The following is an 18002-nucleotide window of genomic DNA, read 5'->3' as shown; positions in this document are numbered from 1 at the left end:
TCCTTACTCTGAAGCTCTGGGAAGCCATTAGCAGGCTCTAAGCTATTAAGGGATTTTAAGCATTCAGGGACATAATCAGATTTGTGCCCCAAACAGGCCACGCAGGCTGCGGTATGGGATCGGCTTGTGGTAGGAGGCGGCTGGGGACATGGGAGGCCCAGGCTGTGGGCTTGGACTGGGGGCGGTCATGGGGACGGAGAGAGTGGCGTGAAACACAAGAGGCCTTGGGGAGGTGAACCTGGTCCCACACCTGAGCTGCAGGGACACCGGGAGCTCAACCCGGCCCGAGCTTGGGGCTTAGCTCCTACACCCGAGACGCCCAGTGGCCGAGCCAAGGAGGCAACTGGACCCTCAGACGTGGAGCCTGGAGGAGAGAAACACAGGAATCCCCAGCTCAGAGGTGGCAACCGAACCTAGGAACATAGGCCGGCAGCTGGAGGAGAGAAGAGTGAGTTTAGCAGTTGGCCAAATGCCAGGCGAGGCCGATAACAACAGGCCGATGGAGGAGGAAGATGAAGCAAGGTGGGGCGGGGAGGCCACGGGCGAGGAGGGCCAGTCAGAGCCTCATGTGCCAGGAGGTCATTGAAGGGGCGTTGGCAGGGAAGGATGACAGACCTCGGCAGGAGCTGCGTCAGGGCCATTGAGGGGGCGGAGGAGAGGCCGGAGTAGGTTCCAGAGCAAACAGGAGACAGGAAACAGCCGGCGAGCATGGAAAACCCGCCGGCAGAGATGTCACCGAGCGCCCCAGCCAGCCTCGGGGCGGTGCCAACCAGCACTCAAGCTCTCTTTAAATTATTTTATTCAAGGTGGGGAGGACGGACAGGGGACCGAGCTGAGCCCTGAGTCCCTGAACCTCCCAGCTCAGCCCCCACAGCAGGACGGGACGGAAGTTAGGGGGTGGAGACGCCAGCCCCACCCAGACAAGGTCAGGGACAGACAGGCCCCGGGCATGTCCTCCGGGAGGGTGGCGGCCAGCCCGCCCGGGACAGGGCTATTTGGGGGTGCTGCCGCCCTTCTTGGGAGTAGTGGGCTTCTTGCTCTGCCAGAGGTGTCCCTGGATGGTGAAGGCGTCCACACTCATGGACATGGTCTTGGCGGGGATCTGGGTGAAGCGCTTGCGGTCCGAGTTGTACTTGTAGATGCCCTCGACCATGGCGGGCGTGACTGTCCGGGGACCATAGCCCGCCAGCCGCGACAGCTCCTCCGTCTCCCCTGACAGTGTGTAGAGGGCCCGGAACTGGCAGCTTGAGTCGCGGAAGAGGATCAGGAAGTGGTTGGCCTTGCTCTTCTCAATTTCCTGGTGGGCGGCAGGAGTTAGCCGGCCCCGCAGGGCCCCCCGCCCCGCCCGCCGGCCCGCACGCCCCGGCGCCCGCGGGCTCACCTCGAGAATGCGGTTCTTCTGTGGCTCGTTCACCTTGCCCGCCAGGCAGCAGTGCGACAGCGCGTTGTGGATGATGAACTTGTTGGACTTGGCGCTGGGCTCCTTGTACAGCCGCGGACCTGGGGGGCGGGGCGGTCAGCCGGGATGACCAGGGGACAGGGAGGGGGCGGTGCTCGCCACCCCTTGCTCACCCACTTACCTGTGTACTCGGGCACCGACGCCGGGGAGGAGGCGTTGCTGCCGTTCTCCCAGTCGCGATCTCGGCTCCCAGGCAGGCGGCTCGGGGACATGAGGCCCGATGGGGACGGAGCCCTGCAGCGGGGAGGGGAGGGGATGGGGAGGCGGTCACTGGCAGGTGAAGCCTCCCAGTACGCAGCGGGACCAGGGAAGGGGCAAGCCCAGAACATTCTGCAGATGGGGAGATGTACACATGTGTCGCATATCCTCACAAGTGCCCCCTCGCGCTCTCCCAGCCTCGGGCACGCTCCACACTCCCCCAGGTGCACAGAGGCTTGTTCCTCGGCCCTGTGTCAGGTGCAGATGATCCCACTTGCACATGAATGTGGTCTTTCATCCCTTTGGTGACACAGACACACACACACCAGCTGCCCAGGCTGAACTCACCGAGACGTGGGCCTCCTCACGCCTAGGTTACTGGGGGCCTCGTTGGCCACGGTTGACAGTGACAGGGTGGACTGGGAGTAGACCTTGCTGAGCCGAGAGCCTGGGAGTAGAGGACACTGGCTCAGGCCCCACCCGCGGCCCCCCTACCTCCACAAATGTCCCGGGGGCCTTACCTGGCAGGCTGGGCGGGGAACATGGGGTCAGCCCTGCCCAAGACCCTCACCCCGTGCACCCCACTTGAGACTCACTTCCTTCCCCCCATGCCTATGGGGGAAGGGGCTTTGCCCAGCAGGCTGTGGGGAAGCAGCACAGGGTCAGTTCCCATGGGAAATCCCTCGCCCCCAAACATCCTCGGGGGGTCTCATCATTAAGCCGAGGAGAGAACTCTGGGCCAGCTCTGCCCAACACCTCTGCCCCCACACTGCGGCCCTCCACATACCTCTCACCAGCCCCCCCGCCCCCCTGCGGATGTCTCCTCCCCCTCCCCACATACCCACGGGGGCCTCACTCAGCAAGCCCTGGAAGGGGTGCTGGGCAGGCCCCGCCCCCAGGGTCCTCACCCAGCAGGCCGCGGGCTGGGCTTCTCGCCAGGGCCGAGTCATCACAGCAACCAGAGCGTGGCCGGGGGGCCCTCCGCCCGCCCCGGCCTGGCCCCCCTGTCCCCGCTGCCCGGGGCCGCAGCACCTTATCCAGGTCATCCATCAGCTTCAGCTGGGCCCGGCGTTCATACTCGAGCCGCGTGAACTCCCCCCGCCGGGGGCCCACCTCCTCTTCAGCCGGGGCCCGGGCAGCAGGGGCTGGGGTGGCTGCAGGGGCCACGGGAGCTGTGGGGGCCGGGGGACTGGCGGCCGCCTCCTCCTGGGCCAGCCTGCAGATGGAGGGAAGGAAGCGGTCAGAGAGGTCACAGGGTGGCTGGTGGCAGGGGTCCCTGCGCCGGGCCCAGCCTCACCGCGCAGCCTCCTCCCTCCGCTGCTCCTTCTCGGCCTCCTGCCACTGCTTCCGCCGCCGCGCCTCCTCTGCCCGCCGCTGCTGCCGCTCCAGCAGACTGGCCCGCTTCTGGGCCATCTCGTCCTCGGGCTTGTCTTCATCCTGGGGGCGGGCACGAGTCCAGCTGGCCGTCCCTCCCAGCACAGCTGGAGTCTGATCTTTGTCCACCCAGCCTGCCAGCCACTCACATGTCCTTTGGATTTTGTAATTGTTCTGAAGGCATTTAGTCGGCGCCTACTTGATGCACAGCCCCATGCTGGGTACTGGGGTACAACAGGGACCAGGGCAGACCTAGTGCTGCTCACATGAAGCACTTAACCAGTGGGGAAGATGATCTAGGGTCACACCAACAGTGGTGAACACTCGCAGAAACAGCTACTCATCTACACTGCAGGGAGGAACCTATCCTGGCCTGGGGGCACCAAGTGAGACTTCCTGGAGGAAGCAACCCCAGAGAATGACAGGAGGACTTAACTGGGTGGGGGTGAGGGGTGAGGAGAGCTGTCCAGGCACAGGGAACAGCAAGTGCAAAGGCCCTGGGGCTAGAACAAGCCTAGCTGGGGCGTGGAACAGCACGGAGGTCACTGTGGCTGGAACACAGAGCTGAGGAGAATGGCACAGGCCAGCCCAGAGGTGAACAGAGCCTAAGGCCATGGGAAGGATTTTTATTCTAACAGCAAGGGGGCTACAGAAGCGTTTCAAATAGAGACGAGACAATTTGCGTCAAAAAAAAAATCCCTCTGGTTCTCAGTTGAAAAAGGCTAGGGATTGGCGTCTGGTGAGGGGGTGGGCAGTAGAGACCCGTCAGGACATGACTGCAGGTGTCCAGGTGAGAGACGGCGGCCCAGGCTGGGAGTGCCATGAGGATGGAGAAGAGTGACCCGTCATGGAAGAGGGTCTGGAGGGGGAACTGGAGGGGCCATGCCGGGAGTCGGGAGCAGGGGTGTGAAGTCAGGGAGAGAGCAAGAGGGAGATGCCATGGGAGACCCTAGTCCTGTTTGTCCATCACCCACTCCATCTATCTGTCCATCTGGCCACCCACACCTTGTCTATCTGTCTGCCCACTCCCACCTGGCTACCCACCCATCCATCCACACACCTTCTGTCCATCCACTTGTCCATCCATCGGGAAGGCCCTATCCATCCGACCACCTGTCCACCCACCTGCCTATCCACCCCCCCACCCATCTCCCCACTCCCTGACTGTCCGTCTAGCCCCCCATGCCCCCAGCCTCTCCCCCCACCTGCTCAGGTGACTCACCTTATAGAAGAAGCCCAGCCCAGCCCGGGGCTCTCCCTCTGAAGAGGCCTCCTCCTCTAAGGAGTCCTCAGCACCAGGGGGGCTCCCATCTCCCTCGTCCTCAGCCGGGGGCTCTTCTAGGCTGCCCAGGGGGATCTCGATGAGGCCGGGCCGGGCCACAGGCTCCTCGGGAGGTGGCCCCTCCGCCAGGAGGATGGAGGAACGCGTCTGCACGGGCACCTGGCTCGGCGAGAACTTGCGCAGGTGGGGGAGGCTGTCGACGTCGTGGGGAGGCGTGAGCACCCTGGTCAGGGGCGCCAGCCGCAGCTCCGCTGGCCGCGCGTGCTTTGGGCTGCGTGGCGTCGGGCTGGGGCCGGGCCCGGGGCTGCGCCGGGCGGCCGGGGTGCGCCGGGCAGGGCTGGGGGATGCGGCTTTGGGACCCGTTGTGGGGCCAGGGATGACCCACGCGGCAGGTGGCGGGGCAGGCGCGGGGGCCTCGGGCGGGGCCAGGAGCCGCTGCTGCTGGTCCGTGAGCCTCTGCATGTCCCGCTGCAGCGAGCTCAGGGCGGCGCTCAGCTTGCTGACGGCCCGATTGTAGTCCCCCAGCCCCTCGGGGGGCACCGGGCCCAGTTCCGGGGAGAAGGTCACTGCCTTGGGCCGTGGAGACGGCTCGCCCTGGCCCTCGCCTGCCGGCCGCTCCCCACCGGAGGCCGGGCCCTCCTCCGCCTCCCCTCCGGCCTCCCGGGGCTGCACCTGCAGGAAGGCGCTCTTGCCCAGCCGCTGGCGGTGCTTGGCAAAGATGGCCTCGATCCGCCGCTTCTGCGCTTCTATGGCTCGGCGTTTCTCCTCCAGCCGGGCTCCAAGCTCACTCATCTCTGAGCTCAGGGCCTCCGGGGCCACTGAGGGGGCCACTGGGGACCCGGCCTCGGTCTCTGCCTTCACCAGCTGCTTCTTGCGCTCAGCAAAGCTGGTCATCTTCACTTCTGAGTTGCTGGCTGCTGGGGACGAAGCTGCCGCCTTCGGGGAGCCCTCAGACAGGGCCGGCAGTTTCGATACCTCCCCAGCTGGGCAGGGGGACGGTTTCAAGGGGCCCTCCGGGTGGGGCAAGTAGGCAGGTGCTTTGGTGGGCCCGTCGGGCAGTGGTTTGGAGGCCCCCTCAGGTGGGTAGGGGGAGGCCAGTGGCGGTTTGGAGGGCCCCTCGGGGGAGTGGAGGTAGAAGCTGCCGTCGGCAGCCCCATCCGGGAGCAGCCGGGGCTCTGCACTGTGGATGATCTGCAGAGCCTCCTCGATGGTTGGCAGGTCACCAGGCTCCGGGGCTGGCTGGGCGGGGGTCCGGGCCGGCACAGAGCGCGGGGGGCCCAGGCTGTCCGAGCTGGCAGAGCGGAGCAGGACCGGGTCTCCCATGACGACGTCCACGTCGCTGTCCAGGCCAAAGGGGGTGCTGAACGACACGGCCTGGGAAAGGGGACGGCTGGGCGGCCGGAGGGAGGGGTCAGCCCCTGGGACGAGCCCGGCCCCACCCTGGCCCAGCCCACTCCACCACCAGGGCCCCTGAGATGCGCTCACCTGAGCTGACGGTTCCAGGCCTTGCCGAGGGCCTCCATGTGGGACATGGACGGGGAGGACTTCAGCGAGCCTGCAGAGGGGCAGTGAGTGTCACTCAGCGGTCACTATGGACTCACTGGGGACCCTGGGTGAGGTCAGCCAGAGGTGTCACTGGGTGAGTCACTGATGGGTCATTATGTGGGTGGATAGCTGGGGGCCATTTGGTGTCACCAGGGGTTCCTGCCAAGTCACTGGGGAGGTCACTGTGGGGGTCAATGAATGTCACCACGGGGTCATTCAGGTGCCAGAGGGACCCAATGGACGTGTCAGAGAGACAACATGAGGCCAGCTGGGGCAGTCTTTGGGTGAGGATCTCCATTGACGAGCCACCCCCCGCCTTCACCTGTGGATCCGCGGAGTGGGGACTGGGGGCCGCCAGGTGACAGGAGTGGGTGGCGGAAGTTGAAGACAGGAGACCTGCCAAGAGATGCACGTCAGCCTCGGGACTCCCTCCCTCACCTCTCCCAGGGTGGAAACCAGAGCAGCCCCAGCCACGTCCCAGCGCCCAGCCCGGTGGAGGAGCCCGTCGTGGTGGTTCCACCCACCGGGGGAACAGTACCTGCTGCCACTGCTGTTCTGAGGGGTGGAGGCCTCCGCAGCCTGGGGGGAGGCGGCTGCAGCACAGAGAGAGGGTCAGGCAGGGCTTGGCCTCCCCACCCCCGCCTGGACCCAGGGCCAGGCTCACCGTGACCGTCAGGCAGGTCTTTGGCCTGGACAAAGTCGGGTTTCAGCACCTCAAAGCACATGAACATCTCGGCTAGCAGCACCACCAGGTTGATCTGCGCGGGGAAGGCAGGGTCAGCAACCTGTGGGTCCAGGGACCCAGAGCCCTGGACGCCCGCCTTGAGGCCCCGAGACAGCCTTACCTTGAGGGGCGGTGGGACATACAGCAGGTCTTCGAGGGACAGCGGGCAGCCGCGAGGAAGACGGGAGGCGCAGAAATCCTGCACCAGCTGGAGGTTGTACAGGCTGTCCGCCACAGACATGGGGTCTTTGAGGCACACCTCTGTAGGGACAGGATGCTTGGGTCCCTGACTACTCTAGGGGAAGGAGAACAGGGCCCTGGGGAAGCGAGGGCACGGCAGCCAGCATACATGGAGGACCTCCTGTGGGCCGGGCCCCCCACCAGGTGCCCTTCACGAGGTGTTAGGTGATAGGCTGTTCCTCGGGCCTTTGCTTCTGCTATTCCCACTGCCCGGAGCATTAGTACCCCAAGAACTCAACTCAAAAAGCTCTTCCTCATCACCCAGCGCCTTCAGGGCAAGTAACATCCAGAATGTTCTTCTGGATGAACTTATTGTCTTTCTCTCCCAACTAGGAGTTGAACCCCCTTAGGTCAGGAGCGGGTCTGTACAGTTCTCGCTAGATCCCCGGAGCCTAAAATGGGGTCTGGCACACAGTTCACACTCTATAAATATTCGCTGCAGGAATGAATTATATGAAGTGCAGAGAGGTTTAGACACTTGTGTAAGGTCACACAGCTAATTAGAGGGAGAGGTTCAAACCCAGATCTGCCAATTCTGGAGGCTGTGCTCGTAATCACTGTGACGCTCTGGGGACAGAGGCCTGGGTGCTGGGTCTTAGGACGCCAGGCTCCCAAGGGCCCATTCACTCACCCTCAAGTCGCAACAGCTGGGGACAATAGCAATGGATTGTGGCGGCCAGTGCAGCCCCACTCGCCAGGTCCTGGAGGCCAGTCACCGTTGGAAAGCAGGGGGAGCGTCGAGCCACAGCACGGTCCTTGCGATATCGGATCTGTGGATGGGAGTAGGGTCAGGTCAGAGGTCTGGCCGGCCCCCAGGTCAGCGGTCATGCAGGCTGGGCGGGGAGGCCTGGGGTTTCCGCCACGAGGGGGCGTGAAGCTGGGGGCCCCAGAGCCAGAGTGGGGGGCCAGCCTGGAGCAGGGGAAGGGCAGCAGCGAGAGGCAGAGGAGGTGTCTGCGAGCAGCCAGGCCAGCAGCGGGGGGCTGGGGGCAGCGACTCCTGGGACCCCGGGGTGGGGGATACGTTACCATGGGGGGTTTGCTCCCCGACTCCTTCAAACAGAAGGCAATTGCGTGCTGGGGGGAGAGGAGCAGCCGTCAGCGGGGCGGGAGGGGTGCTGACTTGCTGGCCCCCAAGCACACCTCCGGGGGGGGAGGGGAGCCCTGACCCCTGTCGTGAGCCCTGGCCGTCCAGCTCCCTGACTGCACTCTGGCCGGCTTTGGGGACCCCAGCTCCTCCCAGCCCGGAGGGACCCCACAGAGCAGCCTCCCATGCAGGAAATCCGGCCCCCCAAAGACCCAGGCCCCAGCTCAGGGATGGGATGCAGAAGCAGGTAGGCAGGAGAGGAACCCCCAACCAGGCCCCAGGGTGGGGGGAAGGAGGCCCTGGAGTGAGCAAAGGCAGGAAGCCCAACCAGCCCCAACCCTCTCCCCCATCGCAGCGGTCACTTTTCCCTTGAGCTTAATGGATGGACACATCCCCAGCGCAAAGCTGGGATCTGTCCTTGGGAAGCTGGAATATTCTGCCCTCTTGTGGGTTTGAAGGTCTTCCTCTTGGCTAGAGGGATCTCCATGTGCCCTGCCCATTGAGGGCCTGGATCCACATGTCTGATGGGCTAGGGTCCTCCCTTCAGAAGCGCCGGAGGTCTCCCGACCTCGGCTAAGGGGGACAAGCGGCGGGAGCTCCGCCCTGCTGACTAACGGCAAGGGAGACCCATCCCCGCTGTCAGGAAACTGGAGAAGGGTCTGCCCTCTCAGTTAACAGTGGGGACACCCCCTCCTCTTGGTTCACAGGGGGCTGGGGTCCCACCTCCTTTGCTCACAGCTGGGGGATGTAGGAGAGGGAGCAGACAGGCAGGCAGAAACAGACACACAGACAGAGCGACAAGTGGGGCAGGCAGACGGGGCGAAGAGACAGCCCCACTTACAGGAACCAGCTTCCAGTACCAGCGTGTGGGGCACTGATGCCAGAGAGGCAGAGAAGAGAACAGCAGGAGCGGGGACAGAGGAGAGGGGAGAGGGCAGAGAGAGAGAGTCACCTCCAGCCCCCCCAATGCAGGATGGCCTCGAGGCGCAGCCCCGCCCTGCCCACCCAGCCCTCCCATCATCTGGTCTTCCGTCCATCCATCGCCCTAGCCTCACCGAGGGCTGTGCCGGGGCCACCCCATCTGCAGGGGCCGAGGGAGATGCCCTCTGGGCGGCTTCCTGTTCCGTCTTCTCCTGCAGCCGCCGGATGGTCTGGGGACCAGGGAGAGGTCAGTGTTCCGGTCACTGGGCGATCCCGGCCCCGGGCCCATCCCAGCCCAACCCCACCTACCGTGTCCACCCAGAAAAGGAGCTTGTGCTCCAAGCTGGCCAGGGCCAAGGGACCAGGCACTGTCTTTGTCCACTCCAAGGCGAAGGCAACCATGAGAGCGTCAATGACAGCTAGGTGGGCTCCCTGTGAGGGCAAAGGCTGAAGGGTGACACCAGGGCGAGGGATGGAGGCTCTCCTCCGCCTCCCATGCAGAAGTAAGAGGAAGAACCTGGAGGTGAGAGGGGCTCCAAATGGGAGGGACTTGAGGGGCGTGGCCAAGGTTAGTGGGTGGGGCCTCAAGGAAGACACCAGGATGGATGTCCAGGAAGAACACTCCAGGTGGGCCGGTCTTTGAGGTCACAAACTAGGCCTTAGGATCAGGTGGGCCATGTAGGCAGGTCTTCAAGGGCTAGGGCAGTGCCTATCGGGAGGAGCCAAGCCTGGTAGGAAGAGCCTTGAGGGGAGGAGCCATGCCTGGTGGATGGAGCACTGGGGGAGGAGCCATGCCTGGTGGGTGGAGCGCTGGGGGAGGAGCCATGCCTGGTGGGTGGAGCGCTGGGGGAGGAGCCATGCCTGGTGGGTGGAGCAGTGGGGGAGGAGCCATCCCTGGTGGGAGGAGCCTTGAGGGGAGGAGCCATGCCTGGTGGGAGGAGCAGTGAGGGGAGGAGCCAGGCCTGCTGGGCGGGGCCTGATGGGCAGGGGCGGGGCCTACCATGAGGATGGGCTGGTGCCTCAGGTCGGCCTCCTGCACTGGGCGCTCGGGCAGTGCGGGCACTGTGCCCCTCCGCGCCAGCAGGGCCAGTAACGCAGAGGGGCTGGGGGGTGTCTCGAGCTGCGGCAGCGCCTGGCGCCAGGCCCGGCAGTAGAGCTCAGCAGAGAGCAGCAGGCGCGTCACGGGGGGCTTCACGTGCTCCTGCGCATACTGGTCCGTGTAGAAGGGCTCCCACAGCTCCGAGGGCACATGCTCTGGGGGGCGAGGGGGGTGGGGGGTGGTGAGGCGGGTCAAGTCCACTGGGCACGCCCCCCTACAATCACATGGCTCCAATTAAGGGGCAGGGGTCTGAACTAGGGAGGATGGCACCAGCAAGGGAGAGTGGGGGCCGGGCTGAGACATAACTCCCAGGTGTGTAGGAATTTGCCAGAGGAAGGCTGATGGTGTTCCAGGCAGAGGGGCCTGCACATTCAAAGGCCAGGAGGTGGGAGACTGCACAGGGCCTCAGGGAGCTGGCAGGCTCTTGGACCCGGAGGGTACATTGTGCAGACCGGCTAGGCAGGGTCTGGGGGAAAATGGTCTAGTAGGCTCCCCACCTCCCAAGAATTATAATGACAATATCCTTCAATCCATCTCCTTGGGTGCCCCCACGACCTGTGTGGACTCCTTTACACCTTACAGCCACCTTAGGAAGAAGTGGCTAGGGCACAGTTAGTAACTCGGCTGGGATTCAAACCCAGGCCTGAAGCAGACCCTACACCCTCTCAGCTTAGAGATCGGGGTGGGATGAGCTGTGGAGTGGGGGGCCGGCTGGAAGGGCACAGAATGGGGGAAGTGGATGGACTGCAGACACCTTGAGAGGCGTGAGTGGTCTGAACCTGGTGACTGAAGGGAGAAGGTGGGGGAGGGAGAGGGAGATGCCCAGGGCCGCATGGGGTGTGAGGGGAAGGTGGGGGGAAGAAAGTGGTGGCTGACATGGGGGTACAGGCAGGGCAGCAGGGAGGGTGACTGGGTGGGAGGGCCTGCAGCTTAGGAGAGGGGTGAGATCATATCCCGAGAACACTGAATGAGACAGGCAGGGTGGGAAGAGGCCTGAGGAAGCCCCACGTGGAGGGGGAGGTGGGTGGCACAGCCCCAAGTAGGACCCAAGGGTGCGGAGAAGAAAGATCAGAATAAGCCACCAAGAAAATCCGAGGAGGTCGAGAAGGAGGTGACTGAGGCCAACACGGGGGGACCTGCCCTCATGGGGGTCTTCTGGGGAGGCCTTGACTCTTATTCTAATCAGAGCAGCTATTTTGTATATTGGGGTTCTGTGTGTTTGAAAGAATGGGGCCAGGATTCTAGTGCTTAGAAGCATTTGAACGTGACATACCAGACCTTCCTCAGCAATGCTCCCAGAGACCCGCCTGCCCTCACCCACAAGGACTCAGGCAGCCTCGCCTTCAGTCCCTCTCTGCCCCGGCTCCTTCCCCACTTAACGCCCCACTTCTGTGGAGAGTGGTGCCTGCTCTGCCACTCCAGTTCAGCTCCTTGAAAGAGTCCTCTAGCTTCCTTCTGCCCCGCCCCCGCCCCAACCTCCCGGATCCGGCTCCTGCTCTCCTCGCTCCCAGCCTCCCCAAGGCCACCCGTGGCCATCCAACGCACAGCCGTGGGCCCACATCTCGCCTGGGCTCTCTGCCCGACACCTCCTTCTTCCAGAAACCTTTCCCCCCTGGCGTCTCCCAGCTTCCCATCTTTTTCTCTCTCCCACCCTTCAAGCCTGGCCTCCTCCCCCATGCCACTTCAGTGTGGGGCTCCTGACTCTGAGCAGCTTAGTACATGGACATGCTCCCCCGCCCCCGCCACTATGATGGCTTCCACAGCCATCTGAGTACTGCCACCTGCAGCAGCCCAGGCGTGCGTCCCACTGCCCTCTGGGCATCTCTCATAATCCTCAGCAACTTACTTGGAACCGTTCCTTCTCTGTCCTTGTCGCAGTGAGTAATCACCATCCCTCCTCCTTCATTCTCCCCTCCAACATCCAATTGTCGTCTGGTTTCAACCTCCCAGTGTCTCGCGAAGCCAAACCCTCCTCCCTATCTCCCCAGCAGCTGGTCATTTCCTGCTCCTATCAGCAAAATTAAACAAGTTTCTTTCCTGCAGGACTTGTCAGAGCCTTCAAGAAGATGAAAAACGTGAGTAAGAGCCTACTGATAGCCGATGCTTATCAAGCACTAACTCGATGCCAGTGTTTCTCCACCTTGGCACTATTTGCATTTGAGGCCGGCTGATTCTTTGTGTTGGGTGGTGGGTGGGGTGGGCTGTCTGGTGCGTTATATAGACATTTAGCTGAATCTCTAGTCTCTACTCACTAGATGCCAGTAGCACGCTCCTCCCTAGTAGTGACAACCAAAAATGTTTCCAGACACCACCAAACGACTCCTAAGAGGCAAAATCGCCCCCAGTTGACAACTGCCACTCTATACTACAAAATCTTTATTGAGCATTTACCATAGAGCCGGGCTGTCCAACAGAAATATAATGTAACCCACATATGTAGGTTTCAACTTTCTAGTCGCCCCATTAAAAAAGAAACAAGTAACATTCATTTAGCAATATATTTAACCCAATATACATCCAAAATGTTATCATTGCAATATGTCATCAATATAAAAACATATTTCCCATTCTCTTTTTTGTAGCAAGTCTTCAGAAGCCACCGCATAATTTACATTGACAGCACGTCACGATTTGGACCAGCCACATGTCGCTCGTGGCTACGCTACGGGACAGCACAGCTCTACAGCCCAGCGGCATTTACTCACACGGTGATCACCTTAAACGCATTTGCTCCTTGAATGCTTACAATGTTTATTCTTATCCCCACTGTACAGGTGAGAAAATTAAGGACCAGAGAGCTCACATGACTTGCCCAGGATCACACAGCTAGTAAAAGGCTGAGCCGACGTGTACCCACTTTCTCACACATTACACTGATGTTCTCAAGGCATAAAGGACTGCACGTGGTGTTTCCCAAACGTGCTTAAAGATGGCACCCTTCCTTATCTCTAAGCTTGAATTCTGCTGAGCCCACCTGCCTGCATTCCTATCCAGCCTCCTCATACCTGTGCCTTGGGGCCACCAGAACTACCCCTTCCCCCAGCCACTATTCCCCCTGGGCAACTGCATATCTCATCTTGTCAAGTCCCCTAACACCTTCCATGGCTCCCTAGGGCCTTCAGATCCCCACCTACAGCTTGAGAGGCTTCCCTTATCTCCCACCTCCCCTGGCCACCACTGGGATGCACATTCTTCTCAGAGAACTAACTCCCTGTTGGTCCATACCTTAGGCCTTTGCAGAGGTGGTCTTCTCCCCCTGGCAAACTCCTACACATCCCTCAAGATTCAAACCCTCCCTCCTCTGGGGAGCCTTCCCTTCTCCTCCCCACCCCAGATTTCAGGGACTTCCTCCTCCAGGCCCCGCTGCACACCTCTATATCACAGACCTCATCACTTTAAGCATGGGTGATCTGGTTTCATGTCCCATCCCCCTCTCTCCCGCGTCCATCCCTGCCCTCTCTCTCCATCCTGAGTGCCCAGCACAGGCCTGGCACCCAACAGTCCCAGAGTTCCTGAATCGAGCAGAGCTCTGCTCCCCTCTCAGGGCTGGCGTCCCACCTTCCTCAGCCCCGCCTCTGTTTAGAGAAGGCGGGTGGGGGACAGATTGAACTTGACCCTCAGGGAGGGTGTCACACACCACAGGGAGCTGGGTCAGCTGGGGGCATCTCTGCAGGGGACCTCACTTTCCTTTCTGCAAAATGGGACAGTAATTTCTGCTCTGTCCCCTGGCCAGGGGACGATGAATAATATTTATATTATTAATAAAAACACTACCACCGATCATGGCGACAGCGAGCATCCGTGTAGCGTATACGTGTGCCAGACACAGCACGAAGAATCCTGTGGTCAGTTTCTCCCTTCCGCCTCCTGGCAGCCTTGTGCCATAGCCCAAGCTCTGCCCCAGCACTTAGTGGGTGCCCCGCTGACATTTGCAAAATGGATAAATACATGAGTGGACGCCTTCCTTTACAGAGCGGGAAGCAGACGCTTAAGAGAATTGCGATAATCCCTCCACATTCTGGTGGAGCTGGACGCAAATCCAACTCTGATTCCCAAAGTCAGTGGAGCCCTCTGTGGCCTCATAAGCTGGGATGTGGGGGGCTGGGGCCCACCTGGGTCCCTCCTCCCACCCTCTTTCTTCCTCAAGCAGATCCTGGGGGGTAGGCAGGCCCCAGAGTGGGCCCTGCATGAGAGAGAGAGCCAGGCACAAGCGGAACCAGGAGATGGACAGCTGTCACCGAGACCCACACCCAGAACAGGTTGATCTGGGAAGGCCACTGAGGGGGGATGGGCTGTGCCCAGCTGGTGCCAAGACCAGTGGGGCAGGACCAGGCGGAGAGCAGGGCATCCCCCTAGGAGGGCCCAGACCTTAATTAACCCGGTCTTCTCCACCGCCAGGCCCTGGCTCCCAGCTCTGGCCTGGGGCCCTGACTGAGCCTGCCCAGGGCCTCAGATCCTGGGGACCCACCCGACTCCTCCCTCTTGGGGTGGCCTGAGTTTTTCACACATGTGGGCCTGGGGGAGGGACTGGAGGGTCTGCCCCAGTGAGAGAAGGCCCTGCACCTGGGTCCCCACCCCGGGCGATCTTGGATAAGCCATTTCCCTTCTCCCGGGCTCGCCCGCCTGCTAGGCAAAACGAGGCAATAAGTCACAGCTGCCAGCCGCTGGCCGGAGCCATGGAGGCGCAAGAGGGGGTGCCCGGAGCTCCCCTGGCCGCCCGCAGCGCAGGCAGGCCCGACGCGGGGTGTGTGTCCGGGCTGTGGGGCGGTGTGGGGGGGGGTCCTGGCGGGCGCGTGATGTGAGTGTGCAAAGGGGGGCGGGCGTGCCAGGCTAGGCCCGCACTGGGAGAGCCCAGCCGGCCCGCAGACGGCGCCGCGCTCACCTGGAGGCCCGGACGCCGGGGTCCCCACGCGGAGCTGGGCCGCCGGCCCCACCCCCACTGCGCTCCCGCAGCCCGGCGGGCAAAGTCCACCGGCCGGGCCGAGCAGGAAGCTCGGAGGCCCGGCGGGGCGGGCCCGGCCCGGGGACCCCCGGCGATCGGCGCTATTGTTCCCACGGCCCCGGCCTCCCCGGCCCGGCGCCCCGCCCCCCGCACCTGCCGCCCCCGACCCGGTACCTGCGCCCCCGAAGGCGGCCCGCAGCACCCACGCCAGGCTGGCCGCCGCCTTGGCCCGCGAGAAATCGTACTGGTCCAGCGACTTGATCTCGGGCACCAGAAAGGTCCTCCGCAGCGGCCCGGGCCCGGGGGGCGCCGCCTCCACCATGGCGGCGCCGGGGCTGCGGGCGCCCGCTCCGCGCTCGCTCGGGCTGGGCTGCGCCGCGCTCGCACCCGGGCCGCCGCCGCCGCCGCCGCGCCGAGCCAGGTGCGGCCGCTCGCGCTCGCGACGCTGCGTCGCCCCGCCCCGGGGCGGAGCCCAGGTGCGCCCCGCCCCCGGCCCCGGCCCCCGATCGAGTCCCCCCGCCTCGCCGCGCCCCCCGCCGCACAGCGGGGCGGGCCGGACTGCGGTGGTGGCCGGGGGGCTGCGGAGGAGTGTGTGTGTGTGTCTGTGTGTGTGTGCGCGCGCGCGCGTGCACTGGAGAGGATGAGGGACCCTCGGTCTGCGGATGTGTGCGCTGGCCCAAGTGTGTCTCCCGAGATGCAAGTGTGAGCATCTGTGCGGGCTTGTCCTTCTGGCCAGTAGGCAGCGTGTGCGTGGGTGCACCTGCTTCTGATTGTGTATTGTGGGCATCAAGAATGTGTATCTGTGTGTGCGTCCCTGAATGTATTGGGGTGGTGAATGAGTGTATTCGAGGGTGTCTGCTTGTGCATATCTGGGTGTGTGTGACAGCGCGTGTACGTGTGTGTGTCCGTGTTTTGCATGTATGTTGTGTGTACAAGGATCTGTATTATGTAGGTGTCTGTATCCTGAGGATGTAGGAGTGGTGAGCGCGCGTGTATCTGTGTTTTGTCAGTGGGTTTGTGAGTGTGTGTATTTGTGAGCATCTAAATGGACTTGTGTTTTGTATAAGGGTGTGATTAATGTCAACGAGGGAGTATGTGAGAGAAACTGAGAATGTGTGCAACTGCACAGGAGGGTGACTGCTTGTATCTATGAGTGTGGTCGTATGGCCGTTACTGGGGGTATTTGCAAACGTCTGCAGGTGTGTTCCTGGTAGCTGCAGTATTTGTTGGGGGGGAGGCTCCGAGTGTGTGTAGATGGGGATATGTTTGTGTGCAAGTGCACTGGTATATGAGTATATGAGTGAGGTTGTGTGCACATGGGTGTGTGTATGTGAGGAACAGTTTTGGAATGTATTTTTGTGCATATATGTGTATAAACATATGAGTGTATTTGTGGGTGACTACGTTTGAGGATATAGTGTCAGCATAGTGTAACATGGTGTGTAAACCATGGCAGTAGGTATATGTGTGTAAAAATGTCCATTTCTGGATGTTTTTGTGAGAGTGTGAGTGTGCATATTTATCTCGGAACTGCATGTGTGTGTGTGTGTGTGGTGTGAGTCTTGTGTCAGTATGGAGGTGTGTCTGAAGCTATTGGTGTGTGTATGATAGCTGGTATTTGTGTACCTCAGTGCAATCGTGTGGGCGTTCCTGGGCATATTTGTAAATGTCCAAGCCCTATTTGTAAATATTTATTTAATGTGTTTGTGCGTTCCATTGTGGTTTTGTGTGAAAACATCTGCCCAGTGGCTCTTAGCTGTGTGTAATTTGAACGAATGAGTGTTTGTCAGTGTCAGGTCTTTGCGGGCCTGTGTGTCTAGGTGTGTATATCTGGGTGTAGTTATGGGTGTATAAGTGTATATATGTGTTTGGGTTTGCGTGTTGTCTGAGTGTTGACATGTATCACTAAGTGTATTTGTGTGTGTGAGGCTGGTGTTTACATCTGTGTGAATTTGTGGATATTTGCACGGATCTGTGTGTGAGCGTGAGTGTGACAAGGTGCATGTGTGTGTATCCATTTTCTGTATGTAAATTGAGTCTCTGAACGTATTTCTTTACGTGCGAGTGTATTTGCAGTATCTGGGTGTGCCTGGTTGTGAATATATGACGGTGGTTGTGTGTGTAGGGGTGTGTGTGTGTGTAGTTGTGTTTTGAATGGCTTCATGGGTGTGGAAGGATAAGTGTGTGCACCTAGAGGATTTGTGTGTCATATATAAGTGAGGCTGGGTGAGTGCATTCCATGTAGGGGCATGTAAGTGTGAATTTGTGCATTCACTACCACAGAGGGGGTTTTAATACACACACACTCACACAGTGAACACTATTTTCTTGACTATATAAAATTCTGAGATGAAAAAGCACTACAGCAATCAGCTTCTTGAGACATAAGGCCAGCACCCCCACCCCCTCCCCTCCTCCACCACCCCAGATGGTGATCCTCGAGCCCACCCCTCGTAGAAATTCCCGGGTCGCCTTAACATACATTGCACAGGTGTGTTTGAGGTGTGGGTCTCATGGTCCAGAGCGTGTGACTAGGCAGGGGGTGGGTGTGCCCGAGGGAGGGGAGCTGGGGCGTGGGCCCTCCTCTCTGGATGTGCCCGTGCAGGAGAGGGTGTGGGCGCACAGAGGGACCGGTGTGGATGTGTTTGAGCACACGTGTGGGTGTGCGGGGTGCACGTGCCCCAGCTTCTCTCCCAGGCACCCTGAAAGACTGGACAAGGTCCTTTCCCCACTGGGCCTCGGTTTCCCCATCTGTGGCACTATCGGGGCGATCCGGGGTTCCCCGCATGGGGAGGCGCCCCTGGCAGGAAAAGACATGCCGTCACGCCCTGGCCCTTCTGTGAGCGTGGCCTGTCCTAAGGGCTCACACGCGCGTTTGCTTTTCCTGGGAAGGTTCTCATGACCTCTGTGGACCCCAAGGACGAACAGTGGTGAAGGCAGTGCCTGGCACACACTCCCGGGTGCGCACGGTGGACGCGCAAGCACGTGCTTCCCAATCCGGGAAGGAGGCCGCAGGCCCTCACCCGTCCCGGGCCCGGAGAGCCTGGGGGCGTCTGGCGGTGTCGGAGGAGGAGCTGGGCGCAGTGCCCCGGTCCTGGGCGCCAGAGGCCTCCTCAGGCCCAGCCCCCACACCC

General features: G+C 61.6%; 1 protein-coding gene across 3 annotated transcripts; it reads right to left on the bottom strand.

Moving 5' to 3' along the window:
• Nucleotides 1-786: 786 nt before the first annotated feature.
• CAMSAP3 (calmodulin regulated spectrin associated protein family member 3) lies at nt 787-15219 on the bottom strand. Of its 3 annotated transcripts, none has more exons than XM_087425577.1 (18): nt 15043-15219; nt 9828-10081; nt 9137-9259; nt 8962-9057; nt 7849-7896; nt 7454-7592; nt 6704-6843; nt 6523-6616; nt 6397-6451; nt 6181-6254; nt 5799-5868; nt 4254-5703; nt 2955-3094; nt 2566-2873; nt 2006-2105; nt 1581-1693; nt 1382-1500; nt 787-1297 (listed from the first exon to the last, which is right to left on the bottom strand). In XM_087425577.1, exons 1-18 carry the CDS (start codon nt 15188-15190, stop codon nt 992-994), a joined length of 3777 nt encoding a protein of 1258 aa, XP_087281703.1. In that variant the 5' UTR covers nt 15191-15219; the 3' UTR covers nt 787-991. The 3 variants fall into 3 exon arrangements, with proteins under 3 accessions (XP_087281703.1, XP_087281705.1, XP_087281704.1); XM_087425579.1 differs by having other exon boundaries at nt 4254-5652; XM_087425578.1 differs by lacking the exon at nt 7849-7896 and having other exon boundaries at nt 15043-15218.
• Nucleotides 15220-18002: the final 2783 nt, after the last annotated feature.

Source organism: Ceratotherium simum, chromosome 39 (genome assembly GCF_057802395.1).
Source record: "Ceratotherium simum simum isolate JZ-2026a chromosome 39, ASM5780239v1, whole genome shotgun sequence".
Lineage (NCBI taxonomy): Eukaryota > Metazoa > Chordata > Mammalia > Perissodactyla > Rhinocerotidae > Ceratotherium > Ceratotherium simum.
The sequence above is the reverse complement of the archived record's forward strand: the minus strand, read 5'-3'. Positions and strand labels throughout refer to the sequence as shown.